This window comes from Macaca fascicularis, chromosome 7 (genome assembly GCF_037993035.2).
Source record: "Macaca fascicularis isolate 582-1 chromosome 7, T2T-MFA8v1.1".
NCBI classification, from domain to species: domain Eukaryota; kingdom Metazoa; phylum Chordata; class Mammalia; order Primates; family Cercopithecidae; genus Macaca; species Macaca fascicularis.
In genome coordinates, this window is record NC_088381.1 from 136,801,955 (window position 1) to 136,817,739 (window position 15,785).

The following is a 15,785-nucleotide window of genomic DNA, read 5'->3' on the forward strand; positions in this document are numbered from 1 at the left end:
CAGGTACACACACACCCACCCCACGTGAGTCCCAGGGACCCCAGGGCCCCATGCCCACCCATGGCTGCTGCAGGAAGGAAGAGCTTCCCAGTCGGAGCCCCTCAGCCCTCTCTCCCTATTCCTCAGCACCAGCTGGTCTTGCAACCTCCTTGTTCTCTGGAAGGGTGTTCCTGGTTCACTGTGTGTGCTAGGATTTGGGCTGGATTTTACTGATGATGATACTGAATTAAAAAGAATGGAAGCAGGCCGGGCGCGGTGGCTCAAGCCTGTAATCCCAGCACTTTGGGAGGCCGAGGCGGGTGGATCACGACGTCAGGAGATCGAGACCATTCTGGCTAACACAGTGAAACCCCATCTCTACTAAAAAACAGAAAAAATTAGCCAGGCGTGGTGGTGGGCGCCTGTAGTCCCAGCTACTCGGGAGGCTGGGACAGGAGAATGGCGTAAACCCGTGAGGCGGAGCTTGCAGTGAGCCGAGATTGCGCCACTGCACTCCAAGCTGGGTGGCAGTGAGCTGAGATTGCGCCACTGCACTCCAAGCTGGGTGACAGAGCGAGACTCCATCTCAAAAAAAAAAAAGGGTGGAAGCCAGGTGTGGTGGCTGTGACTGTAATCCCAGCTACTTGGGAGGCTGAGGCAGGAGGGTCACACTGAGACCAGAAGTTCAAGAACAGCCTGGGCAATACAGTGAGACTTCATCTCTACAAAAAAATTACAATTAAAAAACAGAAGGGGGCTGGGCACGGTGGCTCACACCTGTAATCTCAACACTGTGGGAGCCCGAAGCAGGCAGATCACCTGAGATCAGGAGTTTGAGACCAGCCGGCCAGCATGGTGAAACCCTGTCTCTACTAAAAATACAAAAATTAGCCGGGCGTGGTGGTGGGTGCCTATAATCCCAGCTACTCGGGAGGCTGAGGCAGGAGAATTGCTGGAATCTGGGAGGCAGAGGTTGCAGTGAGCTGAGATCGCACCATTGCACTCTTGCCTGGGCAACACAGCAAGACTATGTCTCAAAAAAAAAAAAAAAAAAAAAAAAAAGGCTGGGCATGGTGGCTCATACCTATAATCCCAGCACTTTGGGAGGCCAAGACGGGTGGATCACCTGAGGTCATGAGTTCGAGACCAGCCTGACCAACATGGCGAAACCCCATCTCTATTCAAAATACAAAATTAGCTGGGCATGGTGGCGCGCGCCTGTAATCCCAGCTACTCAGGCAGCTGAAGCAGGAGAATCACCTGAACCCGGGAGGCAGAGGTTGCAGTGAGTAGAGATCGCGCCATTGCACTCCAGCCTGGGCGACAATAGTGAAACTCTGTCTCAATAAATAAATAAATAAATAAAAATAAAAAAAACAGAAGGGGAGACAGAGACAGCGAAACAGGGAGAAATTGGCAGAGATAAATAAAAAGACAGAGAGGGATAGTGTGTGGGAGGGCGCTAACTGGGTATCAGAAAGAACCCCTGGACTTTCACCTCCCAAATGGCTGACGCTTCCAAATTCTTCAGAGTAAGGGAGGGGGCTCCAGAGCCACGGTCAGCACAGACCCCTTTATGTGGGGATGTCCAACAGCTGTGGAGGAACTGGCCACTGACACCCCAGCATACTCAAGCAGGGACAGAGATACGTGCACACCTGTCACCAAAGCCCATCGGCTGAATAGGAAGTGGTGATGATGCCTTCAAAAGAGAAAACTGCCACCTCTAGGATATTCCCCCTTGGCCACGTGTGATTTGGCCACACAGCTTCCCAGCAGGACAGGAAGTTTCTCTCTTTTTTTTTTCCTTGCCAAGCAGCTGAGGAGGTGGGCCAAGGATCCTCTTCCCCCAGGAGGTTAGCTGGGGAAGGGCTGGCCCCTGCTGTGGCGCCTCTCCTTCAGCAGATGGGCCCTTCCAGTGGACAAAGGCCTCAGCCCCAAGCTTCAGGTGACGGGGCAGTGTGTGTGGGGCTGGCGGAGGCGGGGCGCAGTACAGGGAAGCAAGTAGGAATCTGCTCCTTCCCTCCCTCAAGATCCTTTTCGGCAGCTTGCTATCCACCCGCCCGCAGCCAAGGGCCTGCCACCACCACAAGTTGCACAGCAGCTCCTGCCCCAGCAATACTAGACCTCTCCTGGCCACTGAGAAGCAAGACGCCCTTCCTGGAGGCCCAGGCAAGGCAAGAGCTACACCGAACACTGTGTTCTCCAGTGTCAAGGTGAAGTAGAGGCACATAAGTCCAGCCGCTCCTTGAAGCCTCCCTTGCCAAGAGATTTGAGCACAGATAGGCGACATTCCAACCCCAACTCCAGGTCACCAACTGGGGGCTTGGGAAGGGCCTTTCCCGGGATGGCCATGCCATTGCGGTCTCTTGGCACCAAGATGGACCAAGAGGGAACTTGGAGAGTGTGGTCAGAGGGTCCAGGAGGGAACCTGGAGAGTGTGGTCAGAGGGTCCAGGAGGGAACCTGGAGAGTGTGGTCAGAGGGTCCAGGAGGGAACCTGGAGAGTGTGGTTAGAGGGTCCAGGAGGGAACCTGGAGAGTGTGGTTAGAGGGTCCAGGACAGGTTTCTCCAAGGTCCAGGGCAGTGTCATCCAACCAGCTCAGACACTGAGAACCACCATGAGGCTAGAAACACAGCTCCCACTCCCACATCTGTCCCCACTCCACACATCCACTCAAGAAAAATCACTGCAGCTTCATGCTGAAGGCAGGAGTGAAACCAAAAGAAAATCCCCCAGCCAAACTTCAGCAATAAAGGAAACCAAATCCATGGATAGGATAAGCTGCCCAGGACCGCACAGGAAGTCAAGGACAAGGCGGGGATGAACTGTCTCTTAGAATATGTGTCTTCTCTTTACAAGTCCCGGAAAAACAGAAAGGAGAAACGTCATGTACCATTCCATCCCTCTGACCAAGCTGCTGCCGCAGCTGTGATATTTTTCCTGGCGGGCTGTGTATGTGTGCAGGAACACACACACCACGCACAAGGCTAATGAAGTTGCCCTAACAGGGAAGGTGTTTTTCTCTTCACTTTCAGTTGGAGCTCTGTCTGGCTATTCTAAGAGGCCAACACCGCTCAGGTTGGACCATGGACTGTCACAGAAAGGGTCCTAGTCCTGCTCTTTTCCCACCCCACCTGCCAGGGACCCAAAGTGGGAGGTCAGGTGGGCACACATACCTTCCGCAGCTTCCCGTAGTCAATCAGCTCGGGCCGGTGTCGGTGGATCAAGGCACAGAAGCCGAGGCCATCCTTCCAGCTGCCCGGGGAGAGAGAAGAAGGGGTAGGCTGGTAAATGAGGCTGAACAAACGGGAAGCCAAGCACTGACCAGGGCAAAGCAGGGGCCTCCTGGACTCCAGAGAGATGAACACAGAGCTTTCTGGGGCAGGAGTCAGAAGACAGGACAGGAAGGGACATTTGTTCCTACCACAATCCCAGGCACTGGGGTCAAGACTTTGTGGAGGGGTTGGTAGGTTGAGATAAACCTGCCATATCCAGCCCTACCCCCAACCAAGGCCTATGGCCCTAGTCTGCTGTTCCAGAGCCCTGGGCTGGGACTTCCTGGACAATTTCCTTGGGGGCGCTCCCAGTAGCAAAAGCATCAACCAAAGTTATATCAGGCAGCAGCCCTAAGACACTGCAGGGAGAGAGACAGGGGGATTCAGAGGGATGGTGACACCCCCTTCCCAAGGAAAGCTACTTCTTCCACCAACAGTCTCCACTTTGTTCTAAAGCTGAGACTAAGCCAGTCAAGGGGGTCTGGGAGCTCCCGGGGGGGCAGCCTGGTTCTGCGGGAGCCCCTCGGCCCCCAGCACTCACCTTATGTGGAAGTTCTGGATGTTGACGTTTTTGTAAGGGGCCGTCTTTCTTTGACACCACAGGAGCAGCCCTTCCTTGGCTGAAGTCTCTGTGGGGAAGGGGACGGGCAGCGAGGTCAGAGGGCTGACTCGGTGGAGGAAGGGACGCTGGCTCATGGAGGCCCCACTGTGACCCCCTGATGCCAACCCTCCTTCAGAGGGCTGAAGGAGGAGCCCTGGCCATCAAGTCTATTCCCTTGACAAAGTTTGAGAAGTTATTTGAGAAACAGAAAAAGCAAGCTGGGAAGCTTTTCAGAGCTAGTTGTGCTATACATATAAATTCTGAGGCAACAGTTTTTCCAACTTCAAGAATTATCTCCCCCTACTCCTTTTATTCAAAGAAATGGTAATGATACAAAGTAAGTCAGCAACCTCTATCAGGTTGAGGAGGAAGATTTGATTGATCTGGGAAATCTACACATCCAGGGGTCTCCAGACAGGGGATCCCACAGCCTGAGGGGTGCACACAGCTGAGTGAGAAGAAAGCATTAGGACTCCTAGACAGATAGTTTTTAATCTAAAAAATAAAAAATAAAAATAAGGTCTCCCTATATTTACTTCATGGATCAATACTGCTGCCCTCTGTGTATGAAGGAGCCACGTGTCTGTGAGGTTAGGCAGGCAACTGAGGAGACTCACGGAGCTCCCAGCACAGAAGAAAGACTGCAAACCACACTACCCCCCGATATGCTTTGGCTGTGTCCCCACCCAAATCTCATCTTGAATTGTAGCTCCCATAATTCCCATGTGTTGTGGGAGGGACCCAGTGGGAGATAATTGAGTCATGGGTGTGGTTCCCCCATACTGTTCTCGTTGTAGCGAATAAGTCTCACGAGATCTGATGGTTTTCTAAGGGGAAACTCCTTTCACTTGGCTCTCATTCTCTGCCTGCTGCCATGCAAAAGGTCCCTTTGCTCTTCCTTGCCTTCCGCCATGATTGTGAGGCCTCCCCAGCCATGTGGAACTGTGAGTTCATTACACCTCTTTTTATTTATAAATTACCCAGTCTCGGGTATGTCTTTACCAGCAGCGTGAAAACTGACTAATATACTCCTGTGTTCATGCCTGTGAATTGGAGGTTAAGGTACTCCGTGGACTGGGTTCATGAATGATCTCATTTATTTTCAATGCACAAAATGGACTTTAAAATGATATTCAAGGGTTCCTACAAAGACCATAACCACCTAAGCAAAAGCAGACAATTTAAAAATTGGCAAAGCTAGTGCTTTTACTTAGCTTAAGCTCTTCGTCAGCTAAATCACAAGAGTAACACAATGATGACTTCAGAGCTGACAGGAAGCCCACCCAAAAGAATCAAAATCATCAAGAAGGCTATTTGACAAATGGATTTACATCCACTGTCATTAACAAGAACCACACGCCAGGTGACTACTATGACCCTCTTTCCAACCACTTCAACCCTAAATACCAAGTACCCATAAACCGAACTTGGACCCCTGCATTGCTGTATCACAGAGTGTCAAACCAACATCTCCATCACAAAGCAACTGAATTGAATCCACGTTATTTTTATTAAGAAATTCCTTTGACTAAAAATGTTTATGATGTCTATGCCATTAAAACAAACATTTTAAAAATATTATCTCCATCTCATCTTGTAAAAGTTTGTTTCAGTATCTGTGTTTTATCATACACACGGCAATACACAAATATTATGCAAGATAAATACATGCATAGCAGACATAAAGCTCAAAAACTGCCCGAGTATGGAACCAAATGTAGAGATCACTTCTCCAGACCATGACAGCCCTTGCAGATCTGTGAAGTGGTCACTAGAGGATGCTAGGGGAGCGGAGTAGAGGACGGGGTTAGCGCCCCTCCTGGCACTTCCTCCCAGCGGCATTTCCCCACCCTTTCAGATGAACGACCCAAGAGCCAGGTGGGTTTTCCAATATACTTCCCCATGGCAGCCTTGGGCTTTCCCAAAGTGGGGAGTTTCCCTGGGGCCAACATGCCTATGAGAATCAGAATGGCAAATAGTTCTTTTTTCTCCATTGACTGGAAGAGAGGGCTGATGCCCAATAAATGAGCAAGAAGCCTAGGACACGGCCCCTGATGAACGTCCATTGCCCTGGGTGTGGGAGTTCTCCAGGCTAAGCCCAGGGAGGGAGATGGGGTGGTGATGGCAGGATGGAACAAAGCGGAAACCCACCTTCCACGGAGATGTCCTGGATGGCAAAGCGCAGGATGATGGTCCAGATCATGCCCAGGGTCATCTTCACATTCCCATCCACGATTTCTACAGAAACAGCAGCACCACGCATCAGAAAGGGCCTCGGCGGGGACAGAATTAACACTCCCTCAGCACCCATAGCACTCCATGCCCCACACTAGGAATCAAAGACTCCAGAGCTCTACTTCTAGAAGGAAACCGGATTTCTGCCTGTTTGTTTTTGAGACAGGGTTTTCGCTCTGTCACCCAAGCTAGACTGCAGTGGCGCAATCATGGCTCACTGCAGCCTCCAAATCCTGGGCTCAAGCAATCCTCCCATCTCAGCTTCCTGGGTAGCTGGGACTACAGATAGGCCACCACTCTCGGCTAATTTTTTCATTTTTTGTAGAGACAGGGTCTTATGATATTGCCCAGGCTGGTCTCAAACTCCTGGGTTCAAATGATCCTCCCACCTTAGCCTCCCAAAGTGCTGGAATTACAGGCATGAGCTACCATGTCTGGCCTGGATGTTTCTTAAAGTTAATGCATAAACTGTGACAGGCGCTGGAAGAGAAGTCTATTTGGGGCACCAAAAAAAGGTGTAATCAATCCTAATTGGAGACAGTGGGTACATCGGGGAAGGCCACAGAGAAAGGGGCATTTGAAATCCTGATCTGTGTCCCCAGCTGATGAAGAAGAGGAGAGGATTTCTAAACAATCACAAATGTTCTGGCAATTCTGTGAGCTGGGGCTGTCTGGGCAATCACAGCTCTCAAAATAGCCACCCACATGTGGAAAAACCAGTGGAATCAAGAGACAGTCACAAACTTAAAGTTTTGTAAATTGCTATTTTGAACCATCCACTGACTCAACCTCACAATGCCATTAGTTTGGGTATTAAAACAGATTAAAAAAAAATCAAACAACAGCTTCAAGATCACAGCTAACAGATAACCCACTATATTTAGTCTAAGCAGCACCTTTTAGAGTTTTAGAATCTACAAGTTCTATGAAGTAGATTTTCTCTTTTTTTCTGTACCAGGCCTAATGGCAGGGAATACAACATAAATAAGCCCTATTTTAAGGAGCCCAATAGAAGGAGCCATTTATGGTCTTGTGGTTGAACAAGTGATACTCAAGTGTACATTCCACACCCCTCACCACCTGCATCCAGACCAGGAGATAGTAATCTGGCCCATGGTAAGACACGCTCAGTTAAGAGTAAGGTACCCAAAGAATATCTTATTTTTTTCCCACCTACAGCATTAATTTTAGGGGAGACCCAATAGAACCATGAGAAGGATCCATTTCTAGGGAGTCTGACCCTACTAAGATTTGCATCCCACAAACCCCTGAAACAAGAGTGGATTTCCATTAAGGACAGTATACCCTGACATCTTAGCCCCTTTCCCAAAAGTGAAGGCAAAACTGTATGCTGCTCCATGACCAGCAGGGTGTAGTCCATGGAGCGGTGCTTGGCCACAGCCACCTCCCAGGGGCGGAGCAGGTAACCCACCGAGTCTTCATGGGATGCTGAGCAAAGGAAGAAGTGTCCACTTTGGACATGGAATAGGATGTAACCCTTCTTGCAAACAGGGAAGTAAAAATGCCCTTCCCAGAGCCCCAGACACCAGGGGAGCACAGTCCCACATCCAAGCACTTGAGTTGGGGAGAAACAGAGAGCTGTAGCAGCATGCAACCCCTTTTGCTACTAAGCAACACAGCCAGCCAGCATTTTGCAGTCCACATTGTGGGGAGGCAGAGCTACTCTTTAAGAATCAGTTCATAGACTCGGCAGTGGCTCAAGTCTGTACTCCCAACACTTTGGGAGGCCAAGACAGATGGATTGCTTGAACCCAGGTGTTCAAGACCAGCCTGGGCAACATGACAAAACCCCATCTCTACAAAAATACAAAAATTAAATAGGTATGGTAGTGCCTGTAGTCCCAGCTATTCAGACTTAAGTGGGAGGATTGCTTGAGCCAAGGCAGAGGCTGCAGTGAGCTGTGATCGCACTACTGCACTCCATCCTGGGCAACAAAGCAAGACCCTCTCTCAAAAAAAAATAAGATAAAAAAGTAAAGGAACCGGCTCATAAAGCTTTGATATTTTTAAAAAAGCACTTTCATTTGTGATTTCTAATGGTTTAAAGAGTTCATCTAAATTGAAAAGACAAAAATACCAAACTCTCAATAAATAAGCAAAAGACAAAAAACCATAAAACATGAAATACAAATAATCAATTCATAAGAATGTTCAATCTCACTTATAATCAAAGAAATAAGATCACCTTCCCATGCTATTAAATTAGCAAACTTAACAAACAAAGTTAGGCTGGGTGAAGTAGCTCATGCCTGTAACCCTAGCACTTTGGGAGGCCAAGGTAGGAGGATCGCTTGAGCCCAGGAGTTCAAGACCAGCCTGGGCAACATAGGAGACCTTGCCTCTACAAAAAAATGAAAAAAGTAGCCAGGTGCAGTGGTGCATACCTGTAGTCCTAGCTTCTTGGGAGGCTGAGGCAAGAGGACTGGGGATTGAGCCCAGGAGCTCAAGGTTGCAGTGAGCTGTGATAGCACCACTGCACTCCAACCTGCGTGACAAGCCAAGACCCTGTCTCTTAAAAACAAAAACAAAAACAAAACCCAAAAAAACCCAAAGTTGAAAAACCACATGCCTTGATGTCAGCAAGGCTACCACATTAGAAGTGTAAATTGGTTTAAAAAACAATAATAATAATTTCTGGGAAATTAATCAATTAATCTGGGAAATAATTTGGCCACAAGGAGTATGCATCTTAAAGTTGCTCAACTTTTTGGTAGTAAAATTCTATCTCTAGGAATCTATCCCTAGTCAATGAAAGGAAATGCAGAGTAAGGTTTCTGTATGAATGTACTTGCTGCAAGGCTATATTTATCACAGCCCCATACTAGAAACCTCGCAAATGTACACAGTACACAGAATGACCAAGTAAATCCCCAGACCCCATATCACCCTCTGCTAAAACCTCCACAGCTTCCCACCTCCCTGAGAGTCAAAGCCAGTGGCCAGCAAGGCCCTCGTAGTCTGGCCGCCTGGGCCTCTGGTTCCCCTTCTTCCCCCTGCACTTCCTTCCCCTCCCCACCTGCTCAGGTCTCCCTGCAGCTCCCCCTCCCTAGATACCTACATGGCTTATCCCTGCCTCCTGCCAGTTTCACTCACATACCCTCTTCTCATGGACACCTCCCTTGACCACCCAAGTTCCTCCCTGCTTTGGTTTTCTCCATCTGACAGGTGTACATGCATATTTTCTCTTTCCCCTCTAGAACGTAAGCCCCTTGAGGGTAAGAATACTTCCTTCTTTGCATCATTGCTTAGAGTCCAGTATGAAGCCTGGCACAGGGAAAGCCCCCATCAGCATCTGCTGAGTGAATGAATGGGTGAACAAACACTAACCACAAGTGGGGGTATGGGCAGAGCTAACACCGGCCTGGGCCCCCTGAGAACACAATGGGCCTCAGTCTCTTCCAGGGCAGGGCCCAGGCCTGGGATGAAGTACGACAAACAGATGATGAGGCCAGGCACGGTGGCTCACACCTGTAATCCCAACACTTTGGGAGGCCAAGGTGGGACAGATCACTTGAGGTCAGGAGTACAAGACCAGCCTGGCCAACATGGTGAAACCCCATCTCTACTAAAACAGAAATTAGGCAGATGTGGTGGCACATGCCTGTAATCCCAGCTACTCATGGGGCTGAGGCAGGAGAATCGCTTGAATCTGGGAGGGGGAGGTTGCAGTGAGCTGAGCATGCCACTGCACTCCAGCCTGAGCAACAGAGCAAGACTCGTCGCGAAAATAAAACAAAACAAAAAAGACAATGAATGCAGCCATTAACGATTACATCATGAGTGCTTAATAACTTAGAAAAATTGTTCAACATGGGAAACGGGAAAAGCAGGTAAAAAATTTCATAAACAGTGTTTAAAATATAAGGGGAAAAATTTTTAAGCCTAGAAAAAAGCTCTGGCGGTAATCCCATGGTTTGGCCTTCCTAGAGGTGGGACTGCAATGCTAGCCCTCCCCTGGTCCCCCACATGCTGCCCCACTCTGTCACGGCCAAACTGCAGGGACTCCCGCAGGCCCTGACCTCAGTGCCCGCGGATCTGCCATCTTGGAGCCCTCCTGGAGGGACTGAGAGAGGCAGGTGGCTTCTTTCTTGGGTCTTGCCTACTTATCCTCTTCTCCTTCCCCAGAAACTCCCCAGAGAATTTTGCTTACTGAATTCTCATTTACACCAAAGACATACTTTCACTCCAGAAAACAGGCACCAAGCACGAGCACAGAGAGTAGGGTGTGCTTAATTAGCAGCCCATGTACGCCCAGCCCCAGTTCCCACCTGACTCCCATCCCATTCACTCTCCTTCCCCTTCCCTGGCATGGCAGGTCCTGTATTCCAGGCCTCCGGCTTCTCAACGTTTGCAGCAGGGATGCCCCATCTCGCAGGCAGCTTTGTGACAGGGACTGCTTGGAAGGTTGGGCCCAAAGGGAGGGTTCCAAGGTCACAACTGGGCTTCGTGGGAAAAATCTTGATGACAGATTAACAGCGTCTGCCCTTCCTGGTCTACGGCGAGCTATGAAGCTGCTCGCATCCCCTGCTTACTGGGAACCTGTTTCTCCCTCCTTCTCCCTCCAGAGACACTGTCATCTGTTCAGTATTCAGATGGCAGAATGAATGCTGCAGAAATTCCATGTGACAGAAACTAGAACCCCAGGGGCCACCACCTCCCAGACCAATGCTGTGGTATGGCACCCACGGCCCCCTCCATCCTAAAGATACATGCTACCTCACTGACACCACCTCCATGCTCACAGCACCCAAACCCTCAGGCTCTACCTGCCCAAAGACCTTCAAATACAAAATCCTTTTTGAGTTCCTTCCCCTGGTTAACTACATTCCAACCACTCACCCAGGCCAAGTCCCAGTTCCATGAAGTCTACCCATTCTAGAACCAAGTATCGTAAGGGAGACCTTAAGGATGTGCTCCAACCTCTCCCTGATGTGTGGAAGTTCCTTGTCTCCAGCCTCCATGTGCACACCTTCAGGGACAGGACACTCATGACCCTCCCAGAGCCCCGGTTCCATTTCCCAAGGCTCTGCATGTTATCCAGAGTCCACCTCCCCACAGAGTACCTATTCTGGGCCTGCTTCTGCCCTTCGGAGTCAGCCAGAGGTCTTAGTCCTTGCACTGCATGATAATCCTTCAAAGACTTTGGCGGGGGGCTGAGGGGTGTCCCTGCTGGGCCTGGTCTCCACAGTCACAGCCTTCAGCAGCCCAGGATGGACAACCTGCAACGTTCCCCCGACCCCCTTCCAGGAGAGTTCGTTCCAGGCGATCTGCCCGTCACCTTTTATTTATAATCTACATCAATAAACTCCATTTCACTTTTAAAAGCCCACAAAATGCTATTTGCTGCCTCATCTAGTTTCTTGGTTTAGCAGAGCGGCCACTCTGGCATGATCCTAGTGCTCAGCCTGATGGGAGCGGATGATTTCAGACCTGGAAGCCGCAGCTGAAAACACTGGCTCCTCAGGGCAGGGAGAAGGTAAAGAATATCTCATTTTAAAGGAGGCTTTTTGGCTGGGCGAGGGGGCTCACGCCTGTAATCCCAGCACTTTGGGAGGCTGAGGCAGGTGGATCATTTGAGGTCAGGAGTTCACGACCAGCCTGGCCAACATGGTGAAACCCCATCTGTACTAAAAATACAAAAATTAGCCAGGCGTGGTGGCGCGAACCTGTAATCCCAGCTACTTGGGAGGCTGAAGCAGAAGAATCACTTGAGCCTGGGAGGCAGAGGTTGCAGTGAGCCAAGATCGCGCCATTGCACTCTAGTCTGGGTGACAAAGTGAGACCCTGTCTCAAAAAACAAAAAATAAAGGAGCCTTTTCAAAATATTGAGAGAAGCTAGGCCTGTGTCAAAGGAAAAGGGAAAACCGAGGCCGCCAGGTGAATCACCTTCCCAGCACAGCAGCGGCAGTGAGATGAGAGTTCACACCAGTGTTCCTCTCACTCCTCACCCCTGAGGCCAGCACCGCAGGGGCAGGCTTGATCTGCCATCTTATTACTGAAGACAATTCCATGGGAAAGTTCTGTCCTGGGACCTGACCCGGGGAGGCAGCGCTGACAGGAAGAGGGAGGCCTCAGCTCTGGAGCCTAACCCTGGGTTTAACCCTGGATCTGCCACATAGAAGCAGTCTGGCTCGGAGCCTGGGCTCAACTGACGACACTCTTCCACTCTAGCAACTTTTCTGAGCCTCAGTTTCCTTAACTGTAAAACGTGGCTGGTGATACCCATCCTACGAGTCCATCGTGACGGTAGCAGGAGATGGCCCCTGTAAAGCATCCTGTCTGGCAACACAGAGCTGGTACTCGGTGAGTGCTACTCTCTTCCACCTTCCCCTTCCCTGCCTTCCTCCCCCGCTTTGGAAGAGGCTTTAAAGAAAAAACAAGTTGTTTTTTAAAATTTAGTTGCCAAATTTTTCTTTTCAAAAAATCTGGATTTCTGGCTTCTTTTGAAAAACCGGAAGATCTAGCAGCACCGGATCCACACAGCGGCAATTTCTTACATCCACAAGGTGCCCATCCCGCTTAGGACATGATTCTGCAGCTCGCCACAGCCCCCCTACCCACCCCTGCCACTGACCCCTGAACCACTTCACAAATTCTCTACACTCCCCTGCCCCGGGGGCATCTGAGCCTGCACCAACCACCTGGGTGACTGTCTTTGGCCTCCCACGCCTGCTTAGTTATAACTTTTTCTGCCAAGTCTTGAATTGCTCCCTAATAAAACAAACTGTTCTTTTCTTATAAGGCAGAGAACATCTTCCTAATCATAAAGCAGAGTATACTGCTATATGTAAATCCTTTGAACATTTATTGAGCACCTACTGTGTGCATCATGCTGCTAGGAGCTGGGGCCACAGGATGTAGAAACCATGCTTTCTGCCTTTGGGAAGCTCATAGCTGGTCGGGGAGATGCTGGAATCCATAAGGCACCTCCCGTGACCACCTTGGGCACTGGCCTGAATTCCAGATAAGGCCAGAGGTGAGCAAATTTTTTCTGTAGAGGGCCTGATAACAAATGTTTCTGGCTCTGTGGTCCATACAATCTCTGTAGCAACTACTCAACACTGCCATTGAAGCACAAAAGCCACTGATGATACATTAACATGGGTGTGCTGTGTTCCAATATTTCCAAAAATCCGAGTCAGCTGGACTTGACCCCACGCACTGCAGTTTGCTGAGCCTGTGTTAAAAGTTCTCCATTTGATGTATCAACAAAATATCCCTCCATTTCTAGAAGAGAGGGGACTGTAAGCTTCAACCAGAGAAGAGGTCTGCTCCTATGGACCTATCAGGAGCAAGACCCCTGCCCCCTCCAAGGAAAGGCCACTCTCTGAGGGCATTTCTCTGGTGTCAGAAAGACCTGCGTTTGAGTTCCGGCTTTGCCGTTTATTGACGGCAGAACCTTAAGGAAGTAACGTAATCTCTTTAAGCATTTGTTTTCTTATGGCAAAATTGGGAGAATTAATTATGAGAGCTACCTCATAGGGTTGTTGGAGGATTAAGTATATGCCACAGAGTGAGCAATCCACTCTCACAGCCAGGGTGTGTCTCAAATGAGTGAGATTCGTTCGTTTTCAGGTCTCTGACCTCACGCAGCAGGTGCCCCATAAATACTTGCTAAATCCACGGTCACAGGACTGAAGGGGCCTGGATAGAATATCTTCTGCCTGCTCTAAACGACCAACTCTCAATTTTTCAGAGCCACCACCACGCACACAAGAAATTACACTATCTTCTTTTAATCATTAAGGACATCCTAGTAATAGCTTTTTTGGGAAGTGTTTCTAAGTAAAAGTGAAAGAGTTAGGAAGCTACACTGCAGGGAAATGCTATTAAAAATGTTCCTACAGACTTCAGTCTTGCCAGGACACCGGGGGAGTCTCGGGGCAGCCTCCGGCCTCCACCAGCCTGCGTCTGCACACCCTTTCCAGCCCACACACAAACCCTCTGCTCCAGGCAATGCTGTGCAGTCAGGTCTGTGGATAGGGGAGTGGGCATGCCACACACGCAGAACTCCACAGAGCAAGGACGTGGCTAAGCTGGTGCAGGCATGGGAACAGGGGTCTGAGTCCTTGGTTTTGGGCAGTGCTGAGACCAGAAAAGCGCTGTTGCAATTCAAAGCACCCACAGGCGACCAGATGGAGGTGTTGGGGACCCACTGCCCAATGCCCCCAAGTGATGCAGGGCCCAGGAGGCAGCTCAAAAAAGGCTGAGAGAACCAGGGGGGACAAAGAAAATCAGACTCCTTAGGGCCACCAGAGGCAGGCCTTACTCACCTTCGGCTCCGATGGACACCAGTTTGACGCCTTTGCTGGCTATGAAATCCAGGGCCTTGTTGACGTTGGAGATCTTGTGCACCCTCATCTTGCCTCGCTCTGGCTTGGCCAAGCGTTCACCTGTTTGGATCAAGAGGGAGGAAAAGGAAGGTGAGATGCTATGAGCCAGGGGCCAGAGCTACTATCACTACACCCTCATCCAAGGCACAGCTTAGCTAGGCAGGAGCGTGTGCATGTGTGCACGTGTGTGTGTGCTCACATGCCGCTCAGGGGCTGGAGAATGTCACCCTGGCAGGGAATGGAGGGAGAATCTACCCTGCCTCTTCTTTCTTCCGCTTCTCAGGTCCAAACCTGCTTGCATCCACTCAACATTTATTTATCGAGCCCCTATGCATGCCAGGGATTTGGCTGGGTGCTAGGAATAGGGGGGTGAACAAAACAGTTTCTTGCCTTTATGTAATTATAGTCCAGTAGGAGAGACAGACCTTAAACAGAGAAACACAAATAAATATATACAATGAACATATACAAAGAAAGATCCATGCTCTTCAAAAGAGGAGGAGGAAGAGGAAGGAGGAACTGAGGATTGGTCAGGAAGGTCTGAGTCTTTGCAGCCAGGCAAAGAAAGCAAGGAATGATGATCAAGGCAGAAGGAATAGTACATGTAAAGGCCCTGAACTCCTTTCTAGCCTTCCCTGTGCCCTGGGAGCAGGGTATAGGTTACTCAAGTATGAACTTCCCTGGTATTTAAATGGGCTGCCTATAGCAGCCCATCCCCATTTGAGAACTGCAGTTCTTGTCCTGTTATGCTGCCTCCCATGGGCACCCACGGCTCAGCTCCAGGTCAACCCTCCACCCCCACCTCCAGACTCCACACAGTAGCTTCTGCTGCTCAGGTTTCAAGGTCAGAACCTTCAAGAAAATAGAGGTAGAGGAGCTGGCTCTCCAAATACCCCCATTAAGAGTGCTTTTATCCCAGAACAACAAGCATCCAGGAGCCTCTGAGAATTTTCTAAGTGCAGCATGTGGCCATACCTAGGAAAGGGGTACATAGCTGTCAGGGTCTCTAAGGGGCCAAGGACCCCAAAAGGCTGAGACCCACCATCGCAGAGCCTGGAACTCAGGCCCCTTGTGCCTGCCCTGATCTCCTGACCAGCCCCACTGTCTCCCCAGCAGGCCGACAGTCTGGCTGTGACAGCTCCAGGGACCAGCCACTGGGATTCTGGGCTAGCCCACCCTGTCAGAGCAGCACCTCTCCAGGTGGCTTCCCAGCAGCCCACTAGCTTCTGGAGGACAGCAGACTTCCTGCCACAGATGGGATCTGGCTGTCAGCTCCCAGAGAAGCACAGCTGTTTTTTAAATTAAATCAAGACTTTCCACTTGGGGCCCTCCCAAGAC

At 50.0% G+C, this 15,785-nt stretch overlaps 1 protein-coding gene across 8 annotated transcripts in view; it reads right to left on the reverse strand.

Annotated features, from left to right (window-relative positions):
- The window catches only part of ACTN1 (actinin alpha 1), a 108,050-nt gene that overhangs the window by 32,734 nt on the left and 59,531 nt on the right, over positions 1 to 15,785 (reverse strand). For all 8 annotated transcript variants that reach the window (XM_005561589.5, XM_045396607.3, XM_005561587.5 and 5 more), the window contains exons 3-6: positions 14,388 to 14,507; positions 6,010 to 6,096; positions 3,799 to 3,886; positions 3,159 to 3,237 (exon numbers count right to left, since the gene is read on the reverse strand). In XM_005561589.5, the coding sequence (XP_005561646.1) occupies positions 3,159 to 3,237; positions 3,799 to 3,886; positions 6,010 to 6,096; positions 14,388 to 14,507 (374 nt within the window). The remainder of the gene's footprint in view (positions 1 to 3,158; positions 3,238 to 3,798; positions 3,887 to 6,009; positions 6,097 to 14,387; positions 14,508 to 15,785) is intronic.